The 13,747-nt window shown below is 41.7% G+C and overlaps 1 protein-coding gene across 2 annotated transcripts; it reads left to right on the top strand.

Moving 5' to 3' along the window:
- Positions 1 to 7,014: 7,014 nt before the first annotated feature.
- LOC125018091 (ribonuclease inhibitor-like) lies at positions 7,015 to 13,080 on the top strand. Of its 2 annotated transcripts, none has more exons than XM_047601738.1 (3): positions 7,015 to 7,642; positions 8,443 to 8,616; positions 11,640 to 13,080. In XM_047601738.1, the coding sequence occupies exons 1-3, from the start codon at positions 7,380 to 7,382 to the stop codon at positions 11,647 to 11,649; spliced, it is 447 nt and encodes a 148-aa protein (XP_047457694.1). In that variant the 5' UTR covers positions 7,015 to 7,379; the 3' UTR covers positions 11,650 to 13,080. The 2 variants fall into 2 exon arrangements, with proteins under 2 accessions (XP_047457694.1, XP_047457693.1); XM_047601737.1 differs by lacking the exon at positions 11,640 to 13,080 and adding an exon at positions 8,792 to 9,112.
- The last annotated feature ends 667 nt before the right edge of the window (positions 13,081 to 13,747 follow it).

Below are 13,747 nucleotides of genomic sequence, written 5' to 3'. Positions count from 1 at the left end.
AGGAAAGGAAAGTTGATTAGAACTCAACAAGATCAGAGCCCAGAGTTAATCTGAACATCTGGAGGAGACGGAAAGAATCAAACATGAGGAGGAGGAGGAGGAGGAGGGGACACTAGACCAGAGGAACCACAGGAGCTCAGTGGGTCCATCATCAGTCCCTCAGCTCCACCTCCAGGTTTCTCCTCTACGCTGCACAAAAGGAAAGAGGAGGAAGTCGCCTTATTTCATAAAAACAGGACTGATCCAGTCCAAGTCACCCAGACGTCAAACTGGTTTCTCAGTCACACCTGAGAAACCAGTCCACAAGTGGATGAAGTGAGAAACCAGACTGCAGTTCTCTCCTTCACCACCAGAGGCCCAAACAGCAGCAACACATCTGCTCTTTGATTCAAGCTGAGCGTTGTCTCAGGAAGTTAAAGTAAATACGTCACAGTCGTCTACAGAATATTAAGGAGAGTGGAACTGATCATCGCGTTAAAACTGAAATTACTTTATTTGTGGAAAGAGGAGAAGAAGAGATTCCCAGAGCGGAAGGGAAACAGCACCACCTTCTGGCCTGTGGTGGAACTGCAGCTGACCTCATCAGTATAACTCAGGTGTGTCAGATACATTGAGAATCAGTGTGAAGCTTCCAGCAAAGAGACGGACAGTAGGACAGTAGGTTTACTGTTTCTAAGAAGAAGCTGGACTGTCCAGTGTCACTGGTTTAGTTTGTTTGTTTAGTGTTTTAATACGTCATATCAGTCCAGGCGACAGTTACACAAAAACTAAACTCTGATTTGACCCTGAGACAGGAAAGTGTTCGGTTTCAGAACAGGTGATTTGCTTTGAGTCAACTCAGACTATCTTCACTCAGAGTTCTGCACTAACCCCACGACTATAAAAAGCCACCATCAACGGAGCCCTGATCTGACGAGTCACCATGGCAACGACGGACAGAGGGCGGTCATTATATTTCTCCCATATGTAATAAGACTTTAATCATTCATTTATATATATCGAATAAAATATAAATATAATAATTAATATAAACATTATTTATTTATGTATGCGCAACATATCTATTGTCATATATAACTTCGTGAAATGAAAAACCCAGAGTTGCCCTCAGCTCACAGTTCCTGTTTCTGAATCGGAGTCCAGGATGTGAGCGACACACACATGATTTCCTATAAACGGAAAGGGGAGGAGCAAGGAAAGTGAAAGTGTTTACTCGGTTTGTTTAGGCTCAATTTTGAGACAAAAACTGACGCAGGGTGAGTGTTGACAGTCTTCTTATTATTATTATTATTATTATTATTATTATTATTACTATTATTATTATTATTATTATTATTGTATTCATGTGGACTGCAGAGGGAACAAGAGTCAGAACTCAACACTTTTCAATTTAAACATTCACACAAACGTGTGACTGCTGCAGAGTCTCTGAGCAGTCTGGTCTGTTTGAGGCCGATCATCTGCTCCCATTGTTGTAATATTTGGATTAATTAGGTCAGAAGTCAGAGGTAAATGCTTTCCATTAAAGGAACACATTAGACTCGGATTTTATTTAGATGTATCTTCATCGGTGGCGTCTTTGCATCAGGGTCCGGTGGGTCACGCTGCCACCAGAGGGCGCTGCTGTGCAGACGAGGATTGTCAGCTTATACATTTTCCAATTTCCTGTGTCAAAAATGTTGTTGCGCCTAAGTTAAGGAGGAATAAACTTTGCCCTCATTAAAATGTCCGGAGCCGCTTCACGTCGTTGGGAGGCGATTAGTGTTTTTTCTGGTCTTTTTTTCTGTTTTAGCCAAACGTGATTGGTGAAAAAAAACAAACAAAAAAAAAAAACTAAATACATGAAATAAGTGCCATGTATTTATCCATCTAATTATTTATGTGTTCATTTATGCACACACAATGAAATGTAGACTGCGCATGCCTTTTCACAGCCAGCCGGGTAGTGTGATTTGAAACGGTGCAGCATGGCAGAAAGTAACACTGTCAGTCAGAACTATTTACCTTTTGCAGTGGGCCCTGTGTGATTGACAGATCGACCCTCGGATATTTGGAGGAAGCAGTTCATAAGAGGCGACCGTGTCTGTCTGTCACACAGTCAGAAACCCACAACACTGAGACATGCAGAAATTGAACAACCCTGTTTCTTAAGAAACAGGGTTGTTCATAAAAGATTTTGTAATAGTGCAGTTCATTAAATGCAAACACTTTCATAATGTACTTCTTTGTGCTAAAACAAAGGGAAACATTTGAAGTTGTCATTATTTGAAGGTCTGACCCCTTGAGATCATGTTGTTCTGTACGTGGCCCCTGAACTAACAAGAGTGCGACACCCCTGGAATTAAGAGTAGACGCCACACTGACTGCTACCACCTGTAGGACCATAGACATATATACTATGTATGTATACATGTCTGTGGAGCTGGGGAGTCATCAGCTCCATTCACTCACCTGTTGAAAAGGAATGAACGTGACCAGAACTCACAGGATTCTCAAACCATTTTCCTGCGGTTTTCTTTGCTGCAAACATCAGATGTGTGACTATCAGGACAGGACGATCAGTTACGTTCAGAACGGGTATTTTCATACTTTGCACACAGACAGTAGGTTTAACAGTAACAGAATATTTTGAGTCTGTGTCCAGGTACATGACGTTTGTGTCAGGCCCGGACACAAAGAACTCAGACGCAGAGTGAGGTACGGCCGAAGCCAACTTTATTTAACAAACAATCACTCCAGATGGAGGAAAACCAATGAGGCAAAAGTACAAAGATTCACAGTAAAAGCTCTACAAAGAGAAACCACTCCAACCAAAGGTCTCGTGAGAAAGTACAAAATAAACAGGCAAAATTGCTTAGCTCGAAGTGCTGCCTCACACCAACATACAATATATACACACATATACAATAATATATACATTAATATAGTAAATATGTGTAGAATTCATTGTAATTAGAAGAGCATGAACCCTACCTGAGGCTCTGATTGAATGATCCTGGCTGCACCTGTATCATACAGCACATTTACTCTCTTCACTGAAAGTAGGTGGAGTGGCTATGAGACATGAGAAATATTTTACTAGAGATGGATACAGTCGTTCTGTCTGTTCTACTACAACATGCTCTAGTCAATTCTGTTCATTTAAATTTTATTTCTATAGCGTCAGTAACGATACAAATTGTCTCAAGACATTTTACAAAAACTGTCCTGAAACCTCCAGAGCTGCCTGAAGGAAAAACTCCCTTTCAGTCTCAGTGTTATATCAGTCACGTTAGGCTTATTTCATTTGCATCTGTTATAAAAACATGATTTATAAAGTTTCATAGATTTAACTTTCATAGCATAACTTTTATAACTAGCACTAACAATGAGTTAGCCCTAGTTAGCTAGCCATGATTGAACAGATTATTACAGGACAGTAACTATTGAATCAACAACCAATAGAGATGTTCAGTCTTACTTGTGAAAAGTAATTCCTCGTGTCCTGTTTTGTTGGTTCCACTGATTTTAGAGGAGAAGCTGCACAGGGCTCCAGTCCAGTGCTTCAGCACCGTAGCAGCTGCAGCTGGAGGCTGAGATAAGACCAGTCCAAGATGATGACGTTTCTCACACTGGAGCAGTCAATGCTGTGTCTACGCTTTATGTCTATGAATGTGACGGCATCTACTCTTTATTACCGGCATGTCTGTGTTAGCTCCTGCCTGCTGTTGCTGTGCCATTTCTAATCAGACGACCTGGCTGGCTGAAGCAAGGCATGTGCAGTCGATCTGTGCACTCACTGATCAACCAAATAACATCCGAATAACAGTTTGTTGTGCATGCTGTGCGTGCATCAATAAATACATAATAAATACATGGATAAATAAATAAATAACATTTATGTCATATCTGTAGGTACTTATTTATTTATTCGTGTATTTATTTATTTTTTATAGTGGCAGAATTGGTCGTCCTTAGGAGGGAGGGGTTACTCACAGGCAACACACAGAGCACAGTAGCACATGAACTGGAGGCAGGGAGACAGAGGCAGTAACTACATGCATTAGAAAGGGTAAGAAAAATGAATGAAAGAAAACGGAGTAAAGACTGGACACATTTTAATTCACTTGATAGTATAAAGACAGGGAGGGAGAAGGCTGTGGGTTAAAACTGGAACTTGTGATTTGGTGGTGTGGTGGTTAGCACTGATGCTTCACAGCAAGAAGACACAACCTCACAGAACTGTTCATCTGTCTGTGGTGCTGAAATGACAGTATGTCCGTGGGATATTATGTGTGGTGACTTTATATATTGATTGCTGTGTACTGGGTGTGCACTATTCACACCATGAACCATGAAATATTGTTGTCATGTTATTGTTTTGATCTTAAGTATTTGATATGGTCAGATGTTGAACGCTGCCATTTGGTGGCGCTATTGATCTGATAATATATGTCGTCCTTGCTCTCACTTGCTACTTTGTTTTTGTTGTGAGGGTATTGATTGGGGTATTGCTGGATTGCATTGTAAGATGTTCCTGCATGGTCTCACCAAAATTTCCAAACCAAACTTGAAACTGATCTTCATGCTTTTAGGAATCGTGTTAGGTCTTACATTTCATCAGGATGGTTTAAAAACGTTTTAAAAGTTACCAGGTGGAGTCCGGTGGTTGGTTGGCTGGTTTCTCCTTGTATCGTGGTAACCAGGTTTCTGGTTGAATGAAGAAATCGTGTGACTGGAGAAGACTGACTATAACTGAAGTTGATGTAATCTCACTGAGTGTTACTGGTTTACCTCAGAATGACTGAAGTCCAGAAGATGGAGGAAAAGGAGGATGGAGCAGAGTCTACAGTATCCAGATGTCTGTCTATGAAGAGTGACGGGTCCAAAGGATTATTCCCTCTAACCTTCAGAGAACCTGGACCCTCAGGCACAAAGTAAGAGACTGTGTCTCCTGTAAGATGATGATTTCAGGATGAAACAGAAATGTTCTGCTGAAAGATTTATAGTCATGATGTAGATGTTTTAGTGCAGGTAGGTAAGATCCTAGTCTGGGTTTAGAATCAGGAAGTACTGATGGTATTTCTGTAGTAAAACCTGAGAACCTCCATTTCACAATGTCCACTCATCAATATTCAGATAAATTTTGTCCAAGTGTTGAAGTCTGTGAAGATTTTCAATCTGCAAATGATTTTAGTGATGAAGAAATGTGTTGACAGAGAGAGGAAGAGGAGTCCTGTTTCTGTGGAGGAGCAGCTGTCCTGCTGTGCTTTGTGTCAGGACGTCCTGAAGGATTCAGTCTCTACCAGCTGTGGACACTGGTTCTGCAGACAGTGCATCACCTCATACTGGGACCAGTCTGCTTCATCAGGACACTCCTCCTGTCCCCAGTGTGGAAAAAGACCCAGGACAAGACCAGGCCTGCAGACAGCCAGTCAGAGCAGCACTGGACAAAGTAAGACTGGACATCTGTCTGCTGATGGACTCTTTTCTGAAAACCTGTTGATTTCATCCAGACTCATTGTTGTGTTCTGCATCATGGGGATTTAAGATCATTATAAAGATCATTCTCAATGAACTCCCAGTGAAATGTCACTGCTTTGTTTCTGCTCCAGAGTAATAACAGCAGGACAGAGAGGAGTGAATGCTGTGTATTACAGACAGTCAGACTGACTAACAGCCAGACAGCAGCCTGAGACACAAGAGACACGGACTCTGAACAACAGCCCACATTAGCTTTCCTGCTAACGTCTCCTTCTTCTCTAACCTACACACCTTATCCTGCATATTGAATTAAAAAAAAAATAGTTTTCTGTGAATTCAAACAGGGATGATTTTCTTTATGTCTCACATTTGTTCTTCTTTCCAGCAGATGTTGGTCTCCAGGAGGTTTTAGGTGAACATAAGATCAGTCTGAGGAGGAGATGTGAACATGTGACTGAAGGAACTGATGTAAGAGGAAGAGGAACCCTCCTCAACAGGATCTACACTGAGCTCTACATCACAGAGGGACAGAGTGAAGAGGTTAATACCCAACATGAGGTGAAACAGCTTGAGAAAGCTTCCAAGATGAAGGCCCTCCATGACACTCCAATCAGGTGCCACGACATCTTTAAAGCCTTATCCAACCAACAGAGACACATCAGAGTGGTTCTGACCTACGGTGTCGCTGGCGTTGGAAAAACCTTCTCAGTGCAGAAGTTCACTCTGGACTGGGCAGAGGGTTTGGAAAACCAAGATGTCAGTGTGGTGATTGTGCTTTCGTTCAGGGAGCTGAACTTGATCAAAGATGAGCAGTACAGTCTTCTCAGGCTGCTCCATGTTTTCCATCCAACATTACAGAAGGTCACAGCAGAGCAGCTGGCTGCCTGGAAACTTTTGTTCATCTTTGACGGCCTGGATGAAAGCAGACTTTCACTGGACTTCAAACAAGAGGAAGGTTGTGTCTGATGTGACACAGAAGGCATCAGTCAACGTGCTGCTGACAAACCTCATCAAGGGGAACCTGCTTCCCTCGGCTCTGGTCTGGATCACTTCCAGACCTGCAGCAGCCAATCAGATCCCTCCTACATGTGTTGACAGGGTAACAGAAGTACGAGGCTTCACTGACGCCCAGAAGGACGAGTACTTCAGGAGGAGGTTCAGTGATGAAGAGCTGTCCAGCAGAATCATCTCCCACATCAAGACCTCCAGGAGCCTCCACATCCTGTGTGGAGTCCCAGTCTTCTGCTGGATCACTGCTACAGTTCTGGAGCACATGTTGACTACAGAGCAGAGAGGAGAGCTGCCCAAGACCCTGACTGACATGTACTCACACTTTGTGATGGTTCAGACAAAGAGGAAGAAGAACAAGTACCATGAGGGACATGAGACGAGTCCACAGGAGCTGATGGAGGCTGACAGGGAAGTTCTTCTGAAGCTGGGGAGGCTGGCGTTTGAACATCTGGAGGAAGGAAACATCATGTTCTACCAAGAAGACCTGGAGCGCTGTGGTCTGGATGTGACAGAGGCCTCAGTGTACTCAGGAGTTTGTACAGAGATCTTCAAAAGAGAGAGTGTGATCTTCCAGAAATCAGTCTACTGCTTTGTTCATCTGAGCATTCAGGAGTTTCTGGCTGCAGTCTACATGTTCCACTGTTACACCAACAAGAAGACAGAGGTGGTGGAGAACTTCCTGAGGAAAAAAGGCCGCCATGTCTCTGCTAAGTCTCTGGATGACTTCCTGTTTGGAGCCATGAAGAAATCTCTGCTCAGTAAAAATGGTCACCTGGACCTGTTTGTTCGCTTCCTTCATGGTCTCTCTCTGGAGTCCAACCACAGACTCTTAGGAGGTCTGCTGGGTCAGACAGAGAACAGTCCAGAAATCATCCAGAGAACCATCAACACCCTGAAGGAGATGAATGCTGAGGAAATCTCTCCTGATAGATGCATCAACATCTTCCACTGTCTCCAACGACCTCTCTGTTCATCAGGACATCCAAGAATTCCTGAAGTCAGAGAACAGATCAAAGAAGGAACTCTCTGAGATCCACTGCTCAGCTCTGGCCTACATGCTGCAGATGTCAGAGGAGGTTCTAGATGAGTTGGACCTGAGTCAGTACAGAACATCATGGGAGGGACGATGGAGACTGATCCCAGCTGTGAGGAACTGCAGAAAGGCTGAGTGAGTCCTGATGTGATCATTAATAGAGTCAATCAGTGGATATTAGTAGTTTAGTTCTTCAGGTTTACACAGGATTACATTAGTGTCATTATTATTAGTTTTACCTCAAACATCATACATTATATCGGAATAGTTGATTTCTGAAGCTGTTTAAAATACTATTAGTATAAAAATGTAGATTATTTTGGTTGGTTGTGACCTGGTATTGATGTATTTTATAATAATTGTTAGACTCTATATTCCTCTCAACCATTTCTTCATGTAGCCCTGTTAAAACTAATGAAGGAGGTTGTGCTGGAGGTTTTTGAGACACACAACATTTCATAGTTTGCTTTATTCAGTGAGTTTAGTGGTTTAAATTCAGATCTGTATCATGTATCATTTTCCAAAGATTACTGATGTCATGGTGACCATGGAGGATGCTGGGGGATGCCTCAGTGGTTTTACTGAGATTACATAGGACACAATTACCACAGTCAAATTACAAGTGTCATTTTATTAGAGGAATATTTTTACATTATTTGTCCCAAGATGTTTTATACATGACATTCTATGAAGGATGAATCAGTTTAGTTCTGTTTGGATTCATCTTCATTTTCTTTTAGATTCTCTTCAGGCTGTAAGCTCATCATACAGAAACACAAATAGTAACATTCAGTTGTAACCTCACCTCTTAGAAAGAAATGTCATGTTCACTCAAGCATCGTCATCACCTCACTCTGTTTCATGCTCATTCAGTCTGGATCTACAATGTTAATGATCTGATTTTATAACAGATTTTATATGTTTTCTAATCACAGACTGTCTTACTGTGGACTCTCAGAGACTCATTGTGAAGTTGTGGCCTCAGCTCTGAAGTCCAACCCTTCCTATCTGACAAAGCTGGACATGAGTTATAATGAGCTGGATGATTCAAGAGTGAAGCATCTGTCTGCTGGACTGGAGAGTCCAAACTGTAAACTGGAGACTCTGAGGTCAGTTCACTGACTGGAGCTGTTGGAGGTTTTCTTTATTTAATCAATTCAAATCATTGACTGATGTGGCAAATGTTCTTTCATTGATAAATGTTCAATATTTCCATGGGCACAAATCTGAATGAGTTTCTTCTTTTTATCAAATGTTGTGTTTTTCCAAATGTCTGAACAATAGTTTTTCCTTGTGGCTCCAAATGGAAGTGAAAGACTTGAGCAGGGTTCATTTAAAGGTGACAGAAGTGGAGTCCTGACGGGGGGATGATGTGAGCCTCCACAGGTTCATGTTGTGCTCCATCAGTCAGTGAAGATGAAGTCAGGACTGATGAGGCTCTAGAGTGTGTGAGGATGTGAATGAGGCTGTTGAAGATCTGATGATAGCAGATAAAAACAGGCTGCAGAGAGTCTGACAGAGAGACAGGTCAGAGAAAGAAGAGAAAGACATGAATGGAAAACTGGATGAAGATGAAGTTAGGAGTATGTCTGTGAAGGTTCTCAGTCATCCAGGTCATGGTAATCCAAAAAAGTGTTGAATAAGGTCAGCTGGAAATTCTACAAGTCCAGCTGACCTTATTCAACGCTTTTTTGGAAATGAAGTTAGGAGCTGTGATGATGTTGATGGATCAGAAGCTGACATGGCTGCTACAGAGACAAGCCACACAGCTGCTGTGGTGAGGTGTGTGTTAAAGCAGAGTCCTAAACAGCAGCCTAACACAGGCCCAAACATCCCAACAAAGCAGGATTCAGGCTCAGTGGGAGGATTTCAAACAGAAGCTGGAGAAGAGACAGGACTCTGTTGGAATGACTGCAGACAAAAGGTTGAGCTCATTTCCAGAGTCAATGGTCTCTGACCACAAAGACTGAGTCTCCTCTGGTTTTTAGCCTCCACCCAGGAATTAGTAACAGAGCTCAACTGGAGGAGGGTTCACATGTCAGAGACACAACCAGGGACCAACATCACACCAGACTGAAAGTCATCATTGAAACTTTAACATCTGTTCTAAAATACACAGAGAAGCAGTGAAGGGATGCTACAACTGGTGTTACATTTTACTGGGTTTAATCAGTAAGTGATGATGTCTGTAGAAGACGTGATGGAGATCCACAATAACACAAGGACAAAGTCACTCAAACATGTCTGAGGAGATTTAATCTGCATCTTTTATTCTTTATTCAGGTTGATTTGCTGCTGTTTGTCAGAGATCAGCTGTGATTCTCTGGGACCAGCTCTGAAGTCCAACCCCTCCCATCTGAAACATCTGGACCTGAGTGACAACAAGCTGAAGGATTCAGGAGTGAAGCAGCTGTGTAGTTTTCTGGAGAGTTCAGACTGTAGACTGGAGACTCTGAGGTCAGTTCACTGTCTGTTACTGTTGTAGATCTGATATGTTTAATCACCAACTCAATCTAATTCATCTTCATCCAGAACATTCCTCCATAAATCTGTAAATGTCCTTTAGTTCAAGACCAGTGTTTGTAGCAGAAAATGTTAAAGTTAATGAAGCTTAAAGGCCATTAGGACACAGCAATGTTGAGCTGAACATTTAAAACCTGAACACATCTGATTGAATTATTCATGATTTAATCTACATCTTTTATTCTTTATTCAGGTTGATGAGCTGCAGTTTGTCAGAGATCAGCTGTGATTCTCTGGGACCAGCTCTGAAGTCCAACCCCTCCCATCTGAAACATCTGGACCTGAGTCTCAACAGTCTGAAGGATTCAGGAGTGAAGCATCTGTGTGGTTTTCTGGAGAGTCCAGACTGTAGACTGGAGACTCTGAGGTCAGTTCACTGTCTGTTACTGTTGTAGATCTGATATGTTTAATCACCAAATGAATCTAATTCATGTTCTTCCAGAAGTTTCCTCCATGAATCTGTAAATGTCCTTTAGTTCAAGACTAGTGTTTGTAGCAGAAACTGTAGGAAATGTCCAGTGTTAGATTCGAGGGAGTTAGTCAGCACAGAAGACAAGAGAAAGATATTGAATTATGTTTGCATGTAAAGTGCTGTATAAACAAAGTTTGATTTGATTTGATGATAAATAAAACAGTGTAAATAGATGAAAACTATGTATATATTTGGTTTATATATGTATGTAGATATCATTAAAGTGTGGAGTGGATATGATGTCAGTTGTATTTATTTTACATTTGCCATGAGTCTCACTGTGGCTGGAAAATAAAACTGTTGTGGAAACATGGACTCTGATGATACTGTTGGTTTAATCTACATATTTTATTCTACATTCAGGTTGAGGAGCTGCAGTTTGTCACAGATCAGCTGTGATTCTCTGGTCTCAGCTCTGAAGTCCAACCCCTCCCATCTGAAACATCTGGACCTGAGAAACAACAAAGACCTGAAGGATTCAGGAGTGAAGCAGCTTCTTGATCTTGTGGAGAGTCCAGACTATAAACTGGAGACTCTGGAGTGAGTAGAGGGTTCCAGTCAGTCCATGCTGCTTTCATCAGTATTGTCCTAAACACAGTTAGTATCAAAGATCCAGTGTTTCCTGTAAACCTGCAGCTTCTCAGTGAAGCTGTGAGAGGAGAATGGAGACAGGCTTCAGGATTGGACAGAAAGACAGAGAGAGAGACAACAGTCAGCCAATCAGATGAGCCAGAAGCTTGTTGTGATCATGTGTTTGAGTTGATGTGAAGACGACTGTTGTTGTTGTGTTGATGTGTCCAGGAAATAAAGCTGGATTCCAGCTGACAGCCTTCCAAGATGTATAGAGACAGTGGTGGTCATTCATCACATCTGATCAACAACTGATCACAGCTCTGAGATCAGTCTGACTGAAGCCTGCACATCACAGAAGCAGCATTACATTTAGTAACCATGTGCTCTTTCTACAGAGCAGAACCTCTGCTGAGGTCCACTCATCACATTTTTATATATTTTCTCCAGTGCTGCTCTGAACAGGACAGAAGTCCCTGCTGCTCTTTATACTGGATGAGCTGCGTCACTGACTGACAGCTGATGAACGACAGCTCATTTATCTCCTCTCTTCTTTCTTCTCTACAGATGGAGGTGATGATGTTTGTGAAGAGGACGGTATGTGAGCTGAGAGAGGATGAGCTGTGTCCTGATGATCCAGAGGTTGAAGCAGCAGCAGCTTGTGTGTAGAGAGACTCTGACTCAGATAAATGCTGCAGAATAAACCACATGTTCAACCGAAACATGAACTAAAACACATTCTACTCACAGTGATGCAGCCAGTGTTCAGTTTCACTCACTCAGCATATAGATGTGTTTCTGTTTATGCTCTTTGCTTTAACTTCTGAAAAGTTCTGGATGGAGCAGCTGTTTAAATTCAACTCTGGATTTTTACAATTTTGCGCTGTTGGACTGTGTATGTGCCACGTGCAGTCATATTTTACAAAAAGCACACATGCTTGGAGGAAAAGGAGCCGAGCTAGCCGCTCGTCATCCTGAAGCTAGCATGTGTGGTAGTTTTAACACTGCTATGCTCTGTGTGGACTGTCAAAAAGCGAAGAGAGACATTGCTAACCTCAGAGAGGATATCAGACGGCTCTCAGATGAACTCCGGAAAAAAGACTCTCTCCTAGCTGACTTCATGGATACTGCAGCCACACAATCCAGGATCATCTCAGCCATGAACTCTCCCTCAGCAGCAGACACCATTCCTTGGGACCCCTCCTCGTCCCACTATCAGCCCTCTTCCTGTTCCACTCCACTCCTGGAAAGATTCTCAAATCTTTCCAGGCTATCCGAGCTTCTTCAGAACCAGTGGAATGCCAAATTCTTATGATTTATGCTCTCAATATTTATATTATTTAGCTATTTATTCATGTATGTGGATTTTACCATTTTACTGCTTTTAATTGCTCTTATTTTAATGAATTAATTTATTTTTGTTGTTTGTTTTTATTGTTTGTTTGTTCCTTTGCGTATTATTCATATTTTACTTTTATGTGTGTAGTATGCTGTGTGTGTGCACTTAAAGGGTCTGGGGCATGGTGGGGGTAGGGGTGTTTGTTTTTAATGTAAAGGACTTTGTGTTCCATTTTTATGTATGAAAAGTTCTCTATAAATGAAGAGTGATTGATTTATCTGTCTCTCCACTGAGTATTTAAGTGCCAAAAACAGAATATTGCTCCGTCATGTCTCCACAGAGATTGCTGGTAATGAAGTTTGTCTTGCAAAAGAATGCAGAAAGCAGAATATCTCTGGATCACCATTGTGTTATATTTAGTGTGAAAGCCAGCTGCCATGAAATACTCAGTGAAATATTCAGTCTCTATATGTGTCACATGTGTCAATCTGATATTCTTCTGTCAGAGTTTGAATCTTTGAGTTTCTCTTGAATAAGCTTACTTTTGTAAGTGAAAGTTAATATTTTTGTGCAAATGTCCTTGTACATTAGTACTGCATGTACTGTGATTGGTGTATTTCTCAAAAACCTGCAGGAGCAGTTAGGTGACATAAAAGTTGTTAAAAACCACAAGAGTACTGCAGTTACCCGTAACCCGTGACCTCAAAGAAAGCTGCAGATAAAGCCTGAGGCTTGAATAAACCTCATACTGAAGCAGCAGTCCAAAGCTTAAATGTTCATTTGGGTTGATGCATTATAGGGGGTGGGCTAGAGGCTTTAAATGTAACATTTTCAACCATATAATGTCAAATATCCAAGAATTGCTGGCTCAATACGTAACAGTCCAAGCACACCTCAAGAAAGAAGAAAATAACACTTGAAAATCAAAGAACACCAAGAAGCCTTTCCTCTACAATCACCCGACCTCAATATGTAGATGAATAATGAAACTTAAGTATATCATTTTACTTAATGCATGAGATATATAAACTGGAGCCTGGTCTCAGTGGTCAAGTGTTTAAACCACGGGTGTCAAACCTAAGGCCCGGGGGCCAAAACTGGCCCACCAGAGGGTCCAATCTGGCCCGTGGGATGAATTTGCAAAAATTACACTGAAGATAACAGCTGAAAATATTCAATAAAACAAGAAACTGCACTTGCACCTTGCACTTCATAAGAAATTTACAGTTGTTCATTACACGTACTTATATTTCTTTACATTAAAGTAAAGGGAAACATTACGAGTTGTCATTATTTACAAGTTAATAAGCTATTGTGTTACTGGTCTGGCCCCCGA

This window comes from Mugil cephalus, chromosome 12 (genome assembly GCF_022458985.1).
Source record: "Mugil cephalus isolate CIBA_MC_2020 chromosome 12, CIBA_Mcephalus_1.1, whole genome shotgun sequence".
Lineage (NCBI taxonomy): Eukaryota > Metazoa > Chordata > Actinopteri > Mugiliformes > Mugilidae > Mugil > Mugil cephalus.
This window is presented reverse-complemented; position numbering and strand designations above follow the sequence as displayed.